Here is an 18,819-nt window from a genome sequence, read left to right on the forward strand (position 1 = left end):
GGCCCCGATCACTAGGGGGTTGTTTCCCCCGGGCCTCTCAACCAGTCTGTCTCATTCTTTAGTATGGTGTCTGAGTGAGATGACACAGACCGGACATAACCTTGGGATGCAGACACGTAATCTTGGCTTCACTCCTTGCCCCCAAGTCAGTATGCAGGAAAGCCCACATCGGCTGCGGACGGCTGAATTTAGGGTACCATTGTCACACCTAGCCTGTCTCTGCAGTGGATTCTCTCTGTGCTCTTACACAACATTTTCTTTCTTTCTGCTCTACTCTTCCTCCTACTCCTGTGGGCTCCTTGCTTTTTCAATCTTTGCATAGACCAGTCTAAGCTGGAGAAGACTGGCTTTGATATTGCCTGAAGGAGATTCCTGAGGCTACGGGACCCTATCCTTGGTGAGGTCTTATGGCTGAGATTAGGAAGTGATCTCTGGAGCCTACTTTTTGTTTTTGTTTTTTGTTTTTTTTTGAGTCAGGGTCTATGTAGACCAGGTTGGTTTTAAACTTACTGAGATCCTCCTGTCTCTGCCTCCCAAGTGCTGGTATTAAAGGCTTATGCCACCAGGCCTGGCCCCTATGGCCTTCTAGAACTCCACTAGGGGAGGATTTTAAGACTTCCTCACCCCAAGGCACCACATACATATGCTAGGTAAGCATTGTTACCACTAAGTCCCCAGCCTTTAATATGTATATTTTAATTCTTTTCAGAGGTCTTCTTATAAACCCCAAGCTGATCTTAAACTTGAGGATCTTTTATCTCCAGCCTCTGATGGCTGGGATTATACACCCATGCCAAGATGCTCAGGTTTTATTTAAAAAACATGATGCACTGGGGTGGTGAGATGGCTCATAGAAAGTGTCTGTCTGTGGCATAAGCATATGGACCTGGGTGTGCATCCCTAGCATCATGTAGAATCCTGGTGTGCCCTAGAACGTCTGTGCTGGGTGGACAGAGAAAGGGAGAGTCCCTAGAAGCCTAGGCAATTGATGAGAGCAGGTAGAGTAAGAGGTAAGTTGGTAGGCCACAGGAATCAAAGACGGGAGGCTGTGGCCCGACTGCTGTGTCTAACTTCTCATCTGAGTGGAAAGGAAGACAGAGCCTGGCTGTGTTCCTGGCTGGTCTGATCCTCCCATCCCGCCTCTCAAGTATCTGGGGCTGTAGGTGAGACAAACCTACACTGAACAGCTCAGGAAGGAGTGGGGCACACCTCTGCACAGTCTCCTTCAGGGAGACTTCCAGACTGTCACTAAAACCAGAAACACTACCCTGGGGGAGGGCTACAGGACTTGCACGCAGCACAGAGGCTGCACAGGCTCTCTTCAGCGCCCTGCCTCTCCTCTGTGCAGTCCTCAGCAGCATCCTCCAGCAGGTCACAGGACTCCTCATCAGCTCTGTAACATGGGAGCTGCTCTCAAAGGTGCCTGATATGCAACCCAGCAAGAAAGCCGAGAGGAAAGAAGGCTGGCTTTGGTAATGTGGGGTCACACCGAAGAAACTAGGATTGTGTCAGTTTCCTGTGACATCTGTAGTAGTCTAAAGAGGTGGAAATGTTTCCCCTTTTTGGGTCCTGAAACCAAGATGTCAGCAGATTGTGCTGTCTGTGAGGGCCATTTCCCACTATGTCTACATAGAGATCTAGGGTTGACTACTGGCTGCTGCCTAACACACACACACACACACACACACACACACACACACACACACACGAACATATTACTGGTTTGTATGTCACCCTTTTGTAAGGACCATGCTAATCTCTGTATTATTCCAATTTTAGTAGGTATACCACTGAAGTGAGCACACCCAATTTTTAATTTCCATTCTCCTGCCTCAGCCTCTTGAGAAGCTGGGTCATAGCTATGTACCACTAAAGTTTTATTTCAAAGAGCTCTCGAGGCAGTGCTAGGACATGGTTATTAATCTTAGTTTTGCCAGGACTCTCAGATTCTAAGGATTATTAGAAATAGGATTCCAAGGAGAAGCCAAGGCTATGTTCCATAAGTTGTGCCTGAAGGGGTCACCCAGGACCTGTTGACATTGTCCCTGCTATTTCCTGAAGTTTCTATGCTTGTGTCAAAAGGGATTCCTAGAGAGCCCAGTATTGTCATCCACGCAGCAAACATTTACGAAGGACTATTTCAGTTCCTAAGGCTACGGCTGTGCAGGAAACAAAGAGGAACAGGTGCCACCCCTTTCTGCAGAGTCAAAGCGGAGTCAGGTAGCTGCTGCAGTCTAAAAGGAGCTGCAGAAGGCTTTACTCTTAAAGAATGGGAACAAAGTTGAGATACAGGGCTCTAGGCCATTGACCCTGCTCTGAGTACTGAGGGTAAGTCTGGCATACAACTGGGCTAAGCCATATAAGGTCCCTTAGTGTAATTTCTTGCAACCACCATGTGCTAACCCAACACCACTTTCAATATGTCTAGAAGTCTGGGTCTTGAGAATATAGTCAGGGCCTGGGTTAAACAGGAAGACCATATCAAAAGCAGAAAAAGTGCACGAGACAGCTGTCGTGAATATGTTTCTCAGTAGTAAAGGCCACAAGTTGGTATTACCAGTGTTCCACTAAAGCTCCGGCCTGAGATGCCAGCCTCTCACCCTTGAGTCTAAGATCATAGAAATTTTACACCAATCACGTAAGTAATTTCAAGTAGCTACGCTACTCAGCAAAAAGTGAAAGTAAACATAACAATATATTCTACAGAACCCAATATATATAAAGTATCATTTAATGTAAAATTATAATTAACATTTCCGTATTAAGATTTTTGGATCTTGCATGTATCTTACAATTAAAGCACACTTTACTGCGGTCTTGGAAGCACGCGAGCGCCGGCAAGATGAAGTCTTCATGCCTCCGTGCCTATTCGTTTTTCAGCTGAAGCCCAGGCAGATAGATCCCCGCCATCGCTTCAGATGTGCTCCGGTGGTAGTCGCTTCCTTCACCTCACTGTGCCGTGTTTACTGATCCGGGGTCAATGCCCTGGCGATGAGGCTTGGACCTCACTACAGCGGGAGAGGCTCTCCATCCTCCTGCTCGCCTGTCCGCCCGCAGCAGGTTCCGGATCTGCGCTGTGCCCCTTCTGGTTCTCAACTAGCACTTGCTAGTTGGCTGCGAGCAAGTAAGACCGACTCGGACCCCAGACGCACGCGGCTCCGGGGTTCATGGCCGGGGATCAGAGGCCGGGATCCAGAGACCTCAGCCCGTGCCGCTCGACCCAAGCGCTCTCAGCGCTGCCAAAACACACGCAGCCCGCAGACTCCGCTTTCCTCCCTGCGCAACAGTCACGCACACATCCCAGCGTCGCCTTCTCATGGCGTCAAGCACTGCCCGAAACGAAGGCGGGACTTCCGGAATCGCCGAGTCACAACTTCCGGACGGAGGCGGAAGCGCCTCTCCGCTTTACGCTTCGGAGTCCTGGTGTCTCTGAGGGGGCCGCCGGGGCACAGGAGAGGGCCGCTGGAGGTGTGGCCGGCCGCTCTCCGGTGTCAGGGTTGCGAATCTGAGGGATGAGGAGCGGCCATGGCCAGCGACGGGGCCAGGAAGCAGTTCTGGAAGCGCAGCAACAGCAAGGTCCCGGGCAGGTGGGTGTGACGGGGAGGACCCGGTCGGGGTCAGGGGTCAGAGGTCAGGTGGCCGTGCTGTCCCGTTGCAGTGCGGGTGGCGTAGGAGTCTGGGGAGAAGAACTTGGCTCCTAGGAGACTGTTGGGCGATGTGAGGGGCCAGGGGAGTCGGGGTCGGCAGTGGGAGTGTGGGATCTGGAAGGTGACAGTGGCCGTACCTATGAGCAAGGAGGACGAGGAGCTGCCCCAAGTGCTTCCAGAGCCTGACAGTCAGGTTCTCTCCTGCGAAACTCCATGACTCCCTGGGGAAGCTGGAAGAAACTGACCCAGGTCATGCCCTGGAGAGTTTTGGTTGAGTCAGGAAACTGGCCAGGGAGGGCAGTGCCTGCAGGGGAGGTCGGTCTCTTCGGGGTGCATAGTGGTTTGAGCACTTGGTTTTTCGTCTCTCCTCTCATGTGGGCTGATGCTTTTCCTTTGAGCGTGGAAGCACCTTGTGAATTTCTGTGGTCCCACTTTCTGGCCTCTGGACACCGGTCTTTTGACAGCAACAGGAAACACAGAATAATAATAAAAACACCTGGGTGCAGTCTGGAAGCTATCGAGCTCCAAAGTCCTTCTGTGATTGGTTATGTGGCCTGATGCCTCTCTAGGTCTTAGGGAGTGAAGAGACAGTACCCGGAAAATACCTAAGATCAAGTCAGTCACTGACTAGACTGTATTTCAGAAAAGTCCATCCCAAGATTTCAAACATAGTTTATTCTGTTTTCTAGCCAAAGTCTCAGATATGAAATGTAAGATTCTAACATTAGCCACCTCTCCAGTCCAGAAGGTTTTGACATTGAGGTAACTTAAGTAGAACCATTTGTGAGCACGGAAAATGGTCTATCTTCCTGTGCTTCCTAAGAGACACCATTGTGTGAATGTTAAAATTGTAAACTTGGCTATCCACTGTACTCAACCACAAAATGTGCTTTTCAGAGTGGCTGGGGGTTGGCAAGGGCTACTGACTGCTGGGCCACAGTGACTTGGGAGATGGAGGAAGTCCTCAGAGGTACCCAGACACTGTATTTTTTTACAGTACCTGAACTGGGCTTGCTTGAATAGTTAAGAACTTTTATAAAAGCTATTGTTATAGTTTACGATGAGTAGAAGGTCCTACTGTGACAGGGATAAACATGTTGAGCTTAGTGCCAGATAAACAGAAGCATGTGGCAGTGTGACTTCTGTTGTTGCCTTCAATCTCGAGACTCAGTTTTTCTTTTTTTCTTTTGAGACAGGGTTTCTCTGTGTAGCCCCGGCTGTCCTGGAACTCACTCTGTAGACCAGGCTGGCCTTGAATTTAGAAATTCTCTGCCTCCCAAGTGCTGGGATCAAAGGCGTGTGCTACCACTGCCTGGCCTCAGATCTTAAGTATGAACTGTAATTTATTGTTAAGAGTCAACTGAGATTTAAAAATAATGGAGTTGCTGTATGGAGTTGTAGAATTCATTGACTCTTTCCATTAAATACTGTCTCTTGCTGGTGCTTTATTTTTTATTTTTTATTTTTTGAGCTAGGGTCTCATTTATAGTGCAGGCTGGCCTTGAGCTTCTGACCCTCCTGCCTCATTCTCCCGAGTATACAAGTAACTATACCTGGTGTGGTAGGTTGTCTTTGTTCTGGGCTAAACAGTGACTGTGAGCTTGCTTGGAAGCAGGGTCTCTGTAGACGTTACTGAGCAATGGGGAGGCCCTCATTCAGTCTCTGGTTCCCATAAGAACATGGAACTTCATATACAGAGGAGAGGCAGAAGTAGGGGGCATGACCACGCAAAGATGAAAGCAGAGATTGCAATGACGTGTTTACAAGTCAAAACCGGGATTGCCGGGAACCACCAGAAGCTGGACGTGGCGGGAAATGGCCCTCACAAACAGCACAATCTGCTGACATTGTGGTTTCACGACTGAAGAAGGGGAAACATTTCCACCTCCTTAGGCTACTACGGATGTCACAGGAAACTAACACAGTCCCAGTCTCTTCGGTGTGACCCCACATTACCAAAGCCAGCCTTCTTTCCTCTCGGCTTTCTTGCTGTGTTGCATATCAGGCACTTTTGAGAGCAGCTCCCATGCACTGATGAGGAGTCCTGTGACCTGCTGGAGGATGCTGCTGAGAACTGCACAGGGGAGAGGCAGGGCGCTGAAGAGAGCCTGTGCAGCCTCTGTGCTGTGCACGTGCCCTGTAGCCCTCCCGTGGGGTAGTGTTTCTGGGTTTGGTGACAGTGTGGAAGTCTCCCTGAAGGAGAGTGTGCAGAGGTGTGCCCCATTCCTTCTTGAGCTGTTCAGTGCGCACATTCTGGGTTTTCACCTGTACAGGAACACGCTAGCAGAGATCTAGGCCAGGCTCTCAGCATCTTGCCCACTTTTCAAGTGTGCTTCATGATTGTTGTCTTCAACCAGGGAAGCCGTGTGTGTGTGTGTGTGTGTGTGTGTGTGTGCCCACAGAGTCTTACCTCTGACTTCCAGACCCTGAAGGGAGTTTTGCACAGCAGAACCCTTCTCAGTCCCTTGATAGTGAAGATGATGGACGGAGTTCCATCAAGGATCTGGTGTTGGCCATATACTGTTCTCAGTGCTCCACTGATACGTTGTCTACTAGGAGTTGGCCATTTGCAAGATATGGCTTTGTCCTCTAGGCAACACTGAGCAAGGCAGGGTGAGTTTAAAGCTCTTGGTTGTCTCTCAGCGATGCTTGTTACACAAAGATGTTCCTTTGTGCTGTCTCACACCTTTGTAACCTGGCCACTGCTCAGCTTTTTAGCTCCTACTCCTACAAATTCTTTTGAACTGTGCGCTGCTGGTGGCCTCCGCTTCTAGGGTCTTCTACATCCCATGCTGTATTTTCCATATACAGGGGAGGCTGCATTTTCACGCTCTATGCAGCTGACTAAATGTTCCTTGCTTATGTTTTTCCACTCTTCACACTTCACCTGCAGCCTGCTTACCGCAGCGTGGACTTCACGCACTGGCTTCTTCAGTTAGGCCACAAGCTCTGCCTGTCTAGGAAGTACACTGCTCCCAGCTTCACTGTGAAGGACTGAGAAATGGTGGTTGGTCCCAGCTATCTCTCACATTAGCCTGGAGTGGGAAAAAGATTGGGCTAGGAGAGTTATGTGAAGAGATGGTCTTAAGATCCCTCTATTATGTGCACTTCTGTTCTTTGTATGTGTATTTAATAGAATTGTTTCAATTTTTATTTTTATTTTTTTAGAAGTTCCTTTTCTGGGTGAGCCAACACATAGAAAGACTACCTTTTAGCAGGAGGCTACCCATTTGAGTGGGTTTTAGCCATCTCATCCTTTGATCTGTGTGATACTTCCAATTTTTGCCATTCCTGGAGCCTTTGGTTGCTGTATCTGTAATGGGACAGGGCTACAGTAGATCAGGTGGCTGTGGCAGCCAAGGGAAGATTTGCTTGACCTATGTCTTAGTGAGGGTTTCTATTGCTGCGACAAATACCATGACCAAAAATAAATTGGGGAGGAAGGGTTTATCACTGTTCATTATCGAAGGAAGTCAGGACAGGAACTCAAACAGGATAGGGACCGGGAGGTAGGAGCTGATGCAGAGGCCATGAGAAATGCTGCTTATTGACTTGTTCTCCATGGCTTGTTCAGACTGTTTTCTTGTACACCCAGGACCACCAGCTCGGGTGACACTGCCCACAATGGGCTGAGCCCTTCCCCAATTAATCACTAATTAAGAAGATGCCCTACAGCCAGATCTTATGGAGGTCTTTACTTCTTCCTTCCTTCCTTCCTTCCTTCCTTCCTTCCTTTCTTTCTTTCTTTCTTTCTTTCTTTCTTTCTTTCTTTCTTTCTTAGATTTATTTATTTATTTTATGTTAGTACACTGTCACTCTCTTCAAACACTGGGAGAGGACACTGGATTCCATTACAGATGATTGTGAGCCACCATGTGGTTGCTGGGAATTGAACTCAGAACCTCTAGAAGAGCAGTCAGTGATCTTAACCGCTGAGCCATCTCTCCAGCCCGTGGAGGCATTTTCTTAGTTGAAGTTCCCTCCTTTTAGATAACTAGCTTGTGCCAAGTTGACAAGGAACCATCTACCACAGCCTAGCTCCATTCTTTCAGACAGACAAATAGACAGACAAACAGAGATAGATAGATAGATAGATAGATAGATAGATAGATGGATGGATGAATAGATAGATAGAGATAAATATCTCTTGGACTACCTGAGAGCTTGATAAGTTATTCATCCAGTTAATTTTTATTTAACTCATGCTGTTTACCATGAACAAAATCGACTAGAATTTGTGCTCTGTCCTTGGAAAGCTGATTGTTGGAAGGTGGTAACCACTATCAAATCTTTGCAAGGCAGGAGGGTGGGTAGTTTAGAGCCAGATGTGGCTGGAGGGTCCCGTGGTGATCCAGTGGCTGGGCATCTCGCACTGAGCAAGTGCCTTCTGAGTACAGATCTGTAGCAGTGAGGGAAAGCCCTATAGGTAGCTGGAGGAAGGGGGCTCTCAGCAAAGGGATGACAAGTGCTCGAGGCTCTGCTCCTCAAACAGGACTGGTGTGTGAGGATAGGAGGAAGGAGCAAGGTTGCTGTAGCTGAGGTAGTGGACAGGGTTATACGGTCAGAGTAAGATAGGGACTGTTACTCTGTCATCCTGAGTGGGTCAGAGCCTTCAGAGGACTCGAGTAGCTGTGTGGCAGAGACAGCCCTCCGTGTAACAGGGTTGCTTTGTTTGCTTTAATGAAGAGAGACAGGCAGGGAGGAGAAGGGCAGAAGCAGGGAGACGATGAGGGAGGCTCTGGGCACACTTTGGGGTAGAGGACAGGAGTTGCGGTTCTTGAAGTGGGGAAGGCAGTAGGCAGGTAATAAAAATCAGAAGCCTGGGTCCCTGTCTCTTTCTTGAGCCACTGACTCTGTTGACTCCTGTGGAGCTGCTGCTTTCTGTCATCATCACAGTTAGAATTCCTGCCACACTTAACTTGAAATGCCAAGACAAACTCCCACACATTGGGTTTGTGAACACAGGCAGCCTTTCAGTGTGGGGCTGATGCTTAATATTTTAGCACGGCTCTGCTGGACTCTGGGTCCTGCTGACAGGAGGGGGTGCCTGCTGCCGGGGTGGGGTCAGGGCGGGATGGTATTTGGAAGTGCAATGTTGGCAAGAAAGGCCAAGCTCAATTATGGAGAGGTCCTGCATTCTTGGGGTAAGGCTGGAGCAGAGGGGCAGCCTTAGTGCTATACCCTGGAGAGCTTTCAGTCCCTACTGTTGGAGCCAGGAGGAGTGTGGGCAAGTGAGACTGCTCAATAGGTCCGATTCAGTCTCAACTAAAGGGGGAGGAGTGCTGGGGATGCTGGAGCCATTCACTGTGTATAAGCACCTCTGATGTGCCAGAGACTGAATGCTGGGTAAGCAGATGTAGCCCGTGGAGGCCAGCAGGGGTTAGGGTGAGTGCACATGTGAATATGCATGCTGCTTGAAGTTCTGTGACGGTAATTTGGCATGTTGGCATAATACCAGGCTCTCACAAGGGGAAATGATCGCTTCCTTTCCAAGGACATTCTGTTTAAGCTGGGACCTAGAAGTGAGAAGGAGCAGGCTGTCCTCAGAGGTTCAGGGTGGGCCACAGGGGACACCTGTGGCCGAGGAGGGATGAGCACAGCCACAGCACACCAGGCTGCAAAGGCTTTGGAGGCCTTTGAAGACTGTGGAGGAGATCTGGGTTTGCATTCGAGTCTTGAGAGTATTGGAGGACTGTAAGCAGGACATGGTGTTCAGCCTTGCAGAGTGGGCAAGAGGAAGCAGGCAGGGTGAGGGCAGACAGAGGCTGCTGGAGAGGAGTCCACAAACTCAAGGATCTGCCAAGTGAAGCTTGTACGTTCACTGACAGCCTGGATGTCAGGGGTGGGCATGATTACCAGCCTGTGGCCCTGTAAACAGTATCATGGTCCCAGAGGTCTGTGTTCCCATCCCTAGAACCTGTGAGTAAGCCATGCTACATGGCAGAGGGAAGTCACACTGACACTGGTCAGTGTGATGAACCAGTTGGTCTTGACTGGGGTTAGTCCTGGCCTGTGGCAGGTCCAAGTGTCACCGTGTGAACTTGTAAAATGGTTGGAGAGAATCAGTGATTGGAACTTGGTCCACAGCTGTTTTCCTTGCCCAGGGAGGATGGGATCAGACGTCAAGGAATGTGCTGTCATGAGAAGCTTGGAGCAGCGTTCTACTGAGAGTGGGAATGCTCTTCCCCTAACTGCATGACTGATTCTGCTCTGATTCTGCCCATTGCTAGAATGAGCAGAAATGATGTCCCCCTTGAGCTTCCAGCATAGAATGGCCCACACCTAGATTAGTCTTCTGACACCCAGGACCGCCTTTTAACCCCTGTTCTCTGTATGGAGAGTGCTGAGGCTATCTAGTGGGGAGGAACTGAGTGTGGCCCCAGAACCTCCCTCAGCAGAGTCCTGCGCCTGCCCGTGGGCTGGCTATTGAGGTTAGAAGCTTTCAAAGTTGTTGGAGAGCCGCTGCAAAGTGCCTTTATTCTGGGTGCTGGGAGTGAGTGGGGACTCTTCTATCCTGTGTCCTGCTCGTCTGGCCCTGGCATTAAACAGGTCTGCCTCTCTTGTCCTTGTTGCCCCATGTTCTTAGAGCTCTGTCTCCTGACTTGTGGCTTTGAAATGTTGTTTACCTGTGTGGTATCCACATTTCCATTTCTCAGCATCTTAGAAGCCCTGGAATTTGCCTCCCTATAGAGAGAGTCAGCGGAGGGGGATTCTCTCACTGTGGAGGATTCCCCCCTGTGTGACTGAGGGTGTGTGGAGGCACCAGCAGGTGGTTCTGCTGTGTACACAGTTCTTTTTCCTACCCCTCAGTGAGATCTTCGTGTTGCCATGTCAGATGTCTCATTTCATCAGCCACATTTGAAAATAAATGTGAGTCATATTTTCCTTGCATATTTAATATAGCAAATCGATACTGGAATTAATTTTAAATGAAGACAAAACTAAGAAAAAAAAATCCCGTGTGCTTGGGTGTATCTCATAGGTAGAACATTTGCCTGGCTTGGCATGTGTGAGGCCCTGGCACCTCTCAATGCCAAACCCAGTAACCAAAGCCTCACTGTTTTGATTTGGGGTTATTTCTTATGTAGTTAATATGCCATGAGGGCAGCAAATGTACTCAGCTCCCTGCTGTGTCCAGGGAAAAAGAGGAGTGTGGAGAAGGGAAGACAGTGAGACCTGCTCTGCTCTCATCCCTAGCTCTCCATGCTCCATCAGGACAAGGGCCATGGTAACTTGCCATGGTCCTGGGCAGGAGAATGACCTTTCTCTTCCCGAAGCTTAGCCCTCTCCTTAACCCTCCCCACTAGAGACCTGTGACTTCCCAGTACCTGCCATGTGGAGCCTTGCAGACTGTTCTGTGACAGGAGTCCAGCACCAGGAACCAAGCTTTCTGCCAGCAAGGCAGCTGGCCGTAAGGACTTCACCCAGAAGTGGGATGTGGGGAGTATCACTTGGCCTCCGGAGCAGCCGTGGGTGACCATGTATGTTCTCCTTCTAGTATGGATTCTAGGGATAGATTCCTAAAACTCATTTCTAGAGCAGGGTATCCATGCTGTGCCTGTGTCGTGGAGGTGGGAGTCCCAGAGCTGACAGGGCTGTGGGATTGTTTTCTGAGTGGTCCAGGCCTCATAGTGGTTGGTGGGGCATGGGACTGTGGTTTGCCTTTCACTGATGAAGCTTGCACAGAGCCCTGTGGCTTGTCAGCAGAATCAAGGTTTGAACTGGAGGAGGACTGTCATAGCACACGGCTTCTCATCTCTGTCTCGTCCTCTAGCTGTGCATCTCTAAAAAGCTGACTCACCCCAGCCCACTGGAACTGGGCCCTCCAGGGGTAGCTTAGACTCCCACCAGCTTCTCAGAGCCTTCAGGGTGTATTGGGCTTCTCGCCACCCGAAGAGCGCTGAGCTCCAGAGCTGCCAGGCTGCATTTAGGCATGTCTCTGGGTTTGCCGGGTTAGGCAAGCTGCTTCTAGGCTCATGCTGGTGTGCAGATAAGAGGCAGAGGTGTCACAGGGTCTGAGGGAGTGTGACCACTGTTCTTCCCATTCCTGTGGCTTGTCCTAGAGACTGTTGTTGTGAGGATGCCAGACTTTCTGTTCTCCTTTTCTGAAATGCTGTTTCCTCTTTTCTTGGCATAGTAAGGAGGTTCCACCTTCACCGTTCCCTCCCAGTTCAGGGCACAGCTGTGGAGTCTCCCATGCAGTGAGCTCAGGGCTGAGGCTGCTGCTGGGACTGGAGAGACAGTGCAGGCGGATCCTGGCCTGGCATTGAGTCCCTACATGTGCTGTTTACTCTCCACTGCATGCAGTGAGGAAGCTGAGCCCTGGCCCAAGGCTGCTGCTCCTCTGTGAGCTGGCTGGACTGTTGTAGGCATGTACATTCAACCGAGATCCCTTCTTACCTCATGTGAAGCATTGGTCTGTCCCACATATCCTCCTGGGTGTACTCTCTCATTCTAGGATCACCCTCTGAGAATGCACCCCAGGCCTGATGTGTGCCCAGGGCTTGTCCAGCATGCTGATCTGCTGTCTTCCTTTACATTAGTGGTTCCAACCTTCCTGATGTTGCGACCCTTTAATACAGTTCCTCATCTTGTGGTGACCCCCAACCATAACATTATTTCATTGCTGCTTCATAACTGCAAATTTGCTACTGTTACGAATCAAAATGTAAATATCTGCTATGTGACCCTTGTGGGGGTCGTGACCCACAGGTTGAGAACTGCTTCTCTCCATGCACACTGAGCCTGCCTGAGCCTGGCTGTGCACTAGCCAGATCTGAATGTCAGAGGTCCAGAGCTGCTGTCTGCTTGTTCCCTTATACATGTTTTTGTGCTGGCTTGAAAAGAGCATCTTCTCTGAACATTTCTACTCCAAGGCCAGATGGGCCATGCTAATCCCTGTCATCTGAATAGAGATGAGCTCTTACTGGGTGACGAGGGATGCTGGCTGTGGATATATGTGCAAGTAGAGAGGCAGGGCAAAGACCAGGTACTGAAGAAGGGCAAGTCCATCAGTGTCACTGTGGACCTTAGTAGCAGGGACAGCCTAGGGAGCTGCCTTGTTAGAATCTGCAATCTTGTGACTGAATTCTGGCCACTCCTCCTTGACCGTTCTTTGTGCTGTGTCCTAGTGAATTGTCTACCTCGTGAAGCAACCCTGCCGCCCTTGCTTCTCTCTTCCATTTTGGTGTTAGCATTGGCTGCTGCTGGTGTGTGGTATTTGATGAGACGTAATTAAGCTGTGTCGTGCAGAACAGACAGTATTTTATGGTGCCCCTCAAGCAAAGGCCAAGCTGGAGAATTTGATGTACTCTCCTGACTGGTAAGGGCCCAAGTCCCTTCCATCTTGTGGACTCTGGGATTCAAACTCAAGTCTACTTGTGTCTTATTCAAGGAGCCATCTTGCCAGCCAGACATTCAGGATCTTAAAATGCATATTTAGAATTACGTAATTATGACCACAATTGACTTCAGATACTTTCATTCCAAGAAAGAGAAACCATATCTTATTATGCCTTTACTTTCTACTCTTTCCCAGGAAACCCGTAATCTACCCTGTCTCTGTGGGCGAATCTTTAGACATTTCCTACTGTAATCATACAGCAGCATATCTTGGTAACTTTTTGTTTGTTGGAGATGGGGCCTCATTGTGTATCCCAGGCTGATTTTGACCTACTACCCTCTTGCCTCAGCCTCTTGACTTCTGTTTGACCTCCTTTTTGCTTAGCACATATATATTTCTAGACAGAGATTTCCTGTATAGTCCTGGCTGTCCTAGAACTCACTCTGCAGACCAGACTGGCATCGAACTCAGAGATCTGCCTGTCTCTGAATGTTGGGATTAAAGGTGTGTGCCACCACTGTCCGGCTTGCTTGACATATTTTTAAGGCTTGTCTCTGCTACAGCTTGAGACACTGGAGGTGTTCCTTGGATTCCATCCTGGTGCCCTGTTGTAAGGTGAAAGTGCACAGAGCTCTGCAGCACACCAGATCTCCTAACCTAGGGCTATACTGACTGGGAAGCACCATGATCTCTGCTCTTGCTGTAGGCTGGCCAGGAACTGGGGCTCACTGCTGCCACCCAGTATTGAGGAAAGGTATTGTATCACATATTACAAGTCTGAGAAAGATTACAGTTCAAATGTGTGTTTTCTGCTTAGTATTTATTACTTTCACACCCTTGTGAAATTTGGAAATTGTCTGAGCCATCATAAGTTGGGGACCATTTGTAATTTCCTCACTCCCTGCTTGAGACAGGGTCTGGCTATGTAGGATGACCTTGAACTCAGTTCCCCTACCTTTGCCCCCTGACTGCTGGGATTACAGGTGGGCAGCACATAGCTGGTTTCATTCATGCATCATTTTTATGATTTAATATTCCAGTGTGAACACATCACCTTCATTCCCTGTTCACTTGACAGACTTTATAGGCCCTTTCCTTATTGTCTGCTTGCTGTGCTGGGTTGTGGGGCTTTCTGTTCATCAGATCTGTATGACTCTCTGAAAACTGCTGCACCTTGACCCTTCTGGCTCAGCGAAGCAGTGCCTTACAAGTGTTGGTCTCTTGTGACCCTAGAGCAGTGGTTCTCAACCTGTGGGTTGCACCCCTTTTGGGGGTCAAATGACTCTTTCATAGGGATTGTCTAAGACTATCGGAAAATACATATTTACATTATGATTCATAACAGTAGCAAAGTTACAGTTATGAAGTAGTAATTTTAAACTCAGGGTTGCCACAACCTGAGGAACTGTATTAAAGTGTTGCAGCATTGGGAAGGCTGAGAACCACTGTCCTAGAGCCTTGTCCCTTAGAAGACTAGTTAGAGAGAGAGACCGCCTGCGGAGACTGCGGCCCCTAGAGCTCCACACAGTGGAGGTTGCTGAGTCTTTGCGCCCAGGGCCCTTTCCCTGCTTCTACATAGTCACTGTCCTGCTCTACGCCTTCATTGTCATGCATGCTGTACTGAGCTTCTTCAAAAGCTCCAGTCTCCAGGTTCCTGCCCTGCTTAATTTCCTGCCCCGACTTCTCTTAGTGATGGACAGTACCTGGAAGTATAAGATGAAACAACCCCCTCCCGCCCCCCATCCTAGGTTGCTTTTTTGGTCATGGTGTTTATCACAGCAATAGAAAGGTAACTAAGATATGTGATAGGAATTATTTTTGCATTCAGGTACACATGCAAAAAGGACAAGGTTTTGTACCAACATTTACTAGTGACATGTGTTGTACATTAAATATACATGGGTATTTTTAGCTTGCTTTCAGTGTTCTGTTGGTGAGTTAATCTCACTTCTGTCCACCACGGTTAGTGCCTGCTCTGTCTGGCGTGGCTGGTACATCGTCTGTGTTTACATTCACAGGCCCTGCTTCCTTTGTACTCAGTCCTTAGTTGGTAGCGAGCATCTAGGAGAGAGAGCCTGGAGCCTTCTGCATGCTGGCTACGGGTCTTATCACATTCAGTGTCTTGGTCGTGCATGTCCTGGAGGTGTGGCTCAGCACATAGGAGGCCCCAGCTCTGATACCCAGCCTTGCTAAGACTTTTTAGCTGCCTGTGTAGTGTCACAGACTTTGCTGAGTCTCTTTCCTTATGTGCTTACACAAGAGGTTTTGTGTCTCTGTGTCAGGACGTGGCGTTATGTCACGTGTCCTTGCTTTTTACAAAGTATCCCTAGGGAGCTGTATAACTGTAGAGTCTTAAAAGATGTATAATTTATTCAATAATTTCAAAAGCATATTTATGTACTCTTTTGGGGGAGTGGGTCAGAGAACCTGCACACATACCTCTGCAGCGCCCCCAGCTATGAGCATTCTTCCAGAAATGTTTCCTTATCTGAGGTAAATATGCATGCCACTTGCCAGGGCTTTTCAGTGGCTTCACTGAAGTCTGTTTTTCTTTTTTAGCAACGCTAGACCAAATAAATGCAATTTTAATAAGATAAAAACGAGGCTCCTTTAAGTCTGAGCTTGAACTTTGTTGGAACATTTTCTACTCAATAAACACAAGTGGTTTGCCTATGAAGAATTAATGAGTTTCCTGTTCTGCTGGGAGGGAAAGGCCTGAAATCTTTGATAATGCTGCAGAGACTTTTATGAAAATGACATGCAAATAGTGCCCTGCAGGCCAAGCTGCCTACTGTTTTGAATATAAATATATTGGGAATAGAAGAAGCCTGTGAGTATTAGAGGCAAGAGAGATTGGCAGTTGTGACAGTTGCTCTCTGTGGGTCACTTTCTGTATACACAGTGCTACCACTGTGGCTGTCTTGGCCACAGTGTGTACTTGATTTCTGTTTGGATGCCAGGCTTCACCCAGGTAAGCCCTCTCTGCCACACATCCACAACTGCACCCTGTAAAAATTCTCATTTCAGCTCCCAGGCCGAGGAACTTAAGGACCAGAGAGTTGACTTGTTTTGAGTTTTACCAACCAGTAAGTGTTGGCCCTGGAATTGGAACCTGGACCCTTTGACTCTTTATCCTGAGAACGCTGCACCAGGGTCAGGCACCTCTGAGATTTGGAGAAAGGCTACTCTAGGTTGTGTATGATCTGAGTAACTATATACCCGTTCTCTCCCTTGACAAACAGCATATTTCTGATTCTCCTGGGTTCTGTAAAATGCAGGTAGTGCATAGGGCTGTGGGGGCTTGGTTCTTGCCTCAGGATGTTCTGGAGGTCACTGGAAGGACTGGAAGGTTAGGGCTGAAGTAAGGCTCTTCACTTTTTTGTCTTACTGTGGTCAGTGACTGCTATAGGAGGTTAGTTATGATGGGTCAGTTGAGATGGGTACTCCCGGGCACTTCCTGGGACTAATACTGATAGAGTATTGCCTGGGGTACAAGAGAGAAAATCCAGCCAGTCAGGTGGAAGCTCTAGTCAGGGTTCAGCAAGCATGTTCTTCCATTTTATATCCTGTGTAACTGCACCCATCCCTCATGTCCCATGTAACTGCACCCACTCCTCATGTCCCATGTAACTGCACCCACCCACTTCAAGTGTGGGTAGCTGTGCTTACCCACTTAAAGTGTGAGCCTTCCTCCATTGCTCTTCACCTTTTCACTGAGGCAAGGTGTGTCAGTTACCCAGAACTGGTTGGTGTGGTGCCATTGGTCCTGCTAACCAACCTCTCCCAGGCTTCCTCTGTCTCCCCCTCCCTGAGTTGGAATTACAGATGAACTACCATGCTCACTTATACATCTGGGGTTACACGTGAGTCCTGGGGTTTCAGATTCCTGTCCTTTTAACTACTGAGCCACCTCCTAGGCCCCATCTGTCTAGAATTTTCTGCCTGCCTCTCTTTTCTTAGGTTCAGGTATAGCTCTTTTCCAAGGGTTTAATGTGAGTGCATGCTGTGTTCCCATAGGAATGACCACAGGGCGTTCTAACACAGGCTACTGTTCTCTTTGATAGGCACACAGTTCTGATGGCTGCACAGGAAAGGGTAACACACCCACAGTTCTAGACGTGGACATCTTTTGGTGGGACTGCTATTTGCTGCCATACAGCACAAATGACACAGAAGGAATTCTCACTTTGTAAATCAGTAAGCAGGTGAATCCTTGTTAGCAGATGGACACAGGATATGAGTAGTTTACAAAAGAAGAGGTACCAGTGGAAAAAATATCTCAGGCACAGAGCCAGCGTGGAGATTGCTTCTGTCCAGTTAGTGGGGTCTGGCCATCGGCCAGCTCTTGTTGCGGGAGAGGGAACTACTTGACTGTCCTTTGGCAGCATGGCCAAATCTCCTTAAGTGTGAGCCTTATGCCCAGGGCATTCCCATTGCAGGACTTTGTCCTTAGGAGGTTATCAAGTGCTGTGTAGCCATTTCTCTCCAGAGGTGGTATTGCTATCCTTGTAACCACAAACACTTTTAAATCAGTTCTGTGTTTCACAGTCAACCTTGGGTAAACTCATTATGTTGTAGCCATATGGCAGCACAGTGTGAAATTAGAAGTGATGCTGTCCAGGGAGGTGGCACGGGCCAGAGATGAGGGAACCAGAGCTCATTCTATTCCTGTGGGGTTTACAACATTTAATGTTGAAATAATTAAGATTTACAAGGAGTTGCAGAAGTATGTATAGGCAAGTCCGAGCACTGGCCGCCTCAGAGTGGCCTTTTACATTTACGTATGGTACTTGTAGGCTCCTCACACATCAGGCAACACAACTGAAGGTAAGCAAATAACGTAAGTAAACTGAAGAAGAGGGAAGTGATAATTTGGGGAAATACTTCACATCACAGAGTCAGCAAGGTAGGACTTAATTTTTAAAAAGATTTATTTTTATTATTAAAAGTATTTTATTTAATTTATGCATTCGCTTTTGTGTGTGTATATATGTGCTGCAGCACGTAGGTGGAGGTCAGCGGTCAGCTTGTAGGAGTTGTTTCCTCCTTTCACTATATGGGTCCTGGGGATTGAACAAACTTAGTTTGTCAGGGTTAGGGGCAAACAGTTTTAGCCACTGAGTTGCTGAAGTGATCCTAACTTCTCTTTCTTTTTTTTTTTTTACTTTTAATTATGTTTATATGTGTGGTGGTGAAGGGATGTGCATGCATGAATGCAGGTGCCCATGGAAGCCAGAAGAGGGATTTGAAGATGGAGTTATAGGTAGCCTTAAGATGCTTGATGTGGGTGCTTGGAATTGAACTTGTGGGGAGGGAGAGGAGAGAGAGGGAGAGGAGGCAGAGGGAGGGGAGAGGGGGGGAGGGGGAGCAGCTAGCTCTAAATGGGAAGTCTTTATCAGACCCCTTCCTTCAAGGCTTAGGGAATCTGTGCAGAGAGATTCCCAGAGCCAGAGGTGATGGATGACCCCAAGGAAACCCAACAGGATGATCCACACACTAGTTCACAGGGGCTGACAGCAGGCACAAGACCTGTACACGTTCAAACCAGATCAGATCCCAGCACTGAGAAGGAGACGTGGACACACAAAGTCCCAGCCTTCATCAAGAGACTATTTGAAAGGGACAGTCTGTTTTCTCCAGTGGAGTCTGACTGGGTATATCAACCTAATGCAGAGTACCTGGCCCACACAAAATGTACTCTGGGTTGCTTTGTGAACTTTTTGTTTTTTATCTTTCTGTTTTCTCTTTCTCTTTCTCTTTCTCTTTCTCTTTCTCTTTCTCTTTCTCTTTCTCTTTCTCTTTCTCTTTCTCTTTCTCTTTCTCTTTCTC

At 48.3% G+C, this 18,819-nt stretch overlaps 1 protein-coding gene and 1 non-coding gene across 5 annotated transcripts in view; one reads left to right on the forward strand and one right to left on the reverse strand.

The window, feature by feature from the left end:
- Positions 1-1,699: 1,699 nt before the first annotated feature.
- On the reverse strand, positions 1,700-1,803 carry LOC115029429. The gene has a single exon (XR_003835010.1). It is a non-coding gene; the product is annotated as a U6 spliceosomal RNA (small nuclear RNA).
- A 1,570-nt stretch (positions 1,804-3,373) lies between these two features.
- Tbc1d22a (TBC1 domain family member 22A) overlaps positions 3,374-18,819 on the forward strand; it is a 274,792-nt gene continuing 259,346 nt past the window's right edge. For 2 of the 4 annotated variants that reach the window (XM_029469436.1, XM_021183325.2), the window contains exon 1: positions 3,402-3,587. In XM_029469436.1, coding sequence (XP_029325296.1) covers positions 3,526-3,587 — 62 coding nt within the window. In that variant the 5' untranslated portion in view covers positions 3,402-3,525. Of the gene's footprint in view, positions 3,588-18,819 lie in introns of all 4 variants that reach the window. The other 2 variants (XM_021183327.2, XM_029469434.1) reach the window with 2 other exon arrangements.

The sequence above is a fragment of the Mus caroli genome, chromosome 15 (assembly GCF_900094665.2).
Source record: "Mus caroli chromosome 15, CAROLI_EIJ_v1.1, whole genome shotgun sequence".
Classification (NCBI taxonomy): domain Eukaryota; kingdom Metazoa; phylum Chordata; class Mammalia; order Rodentia; family Muridae; genus Mus; species Mus caroli.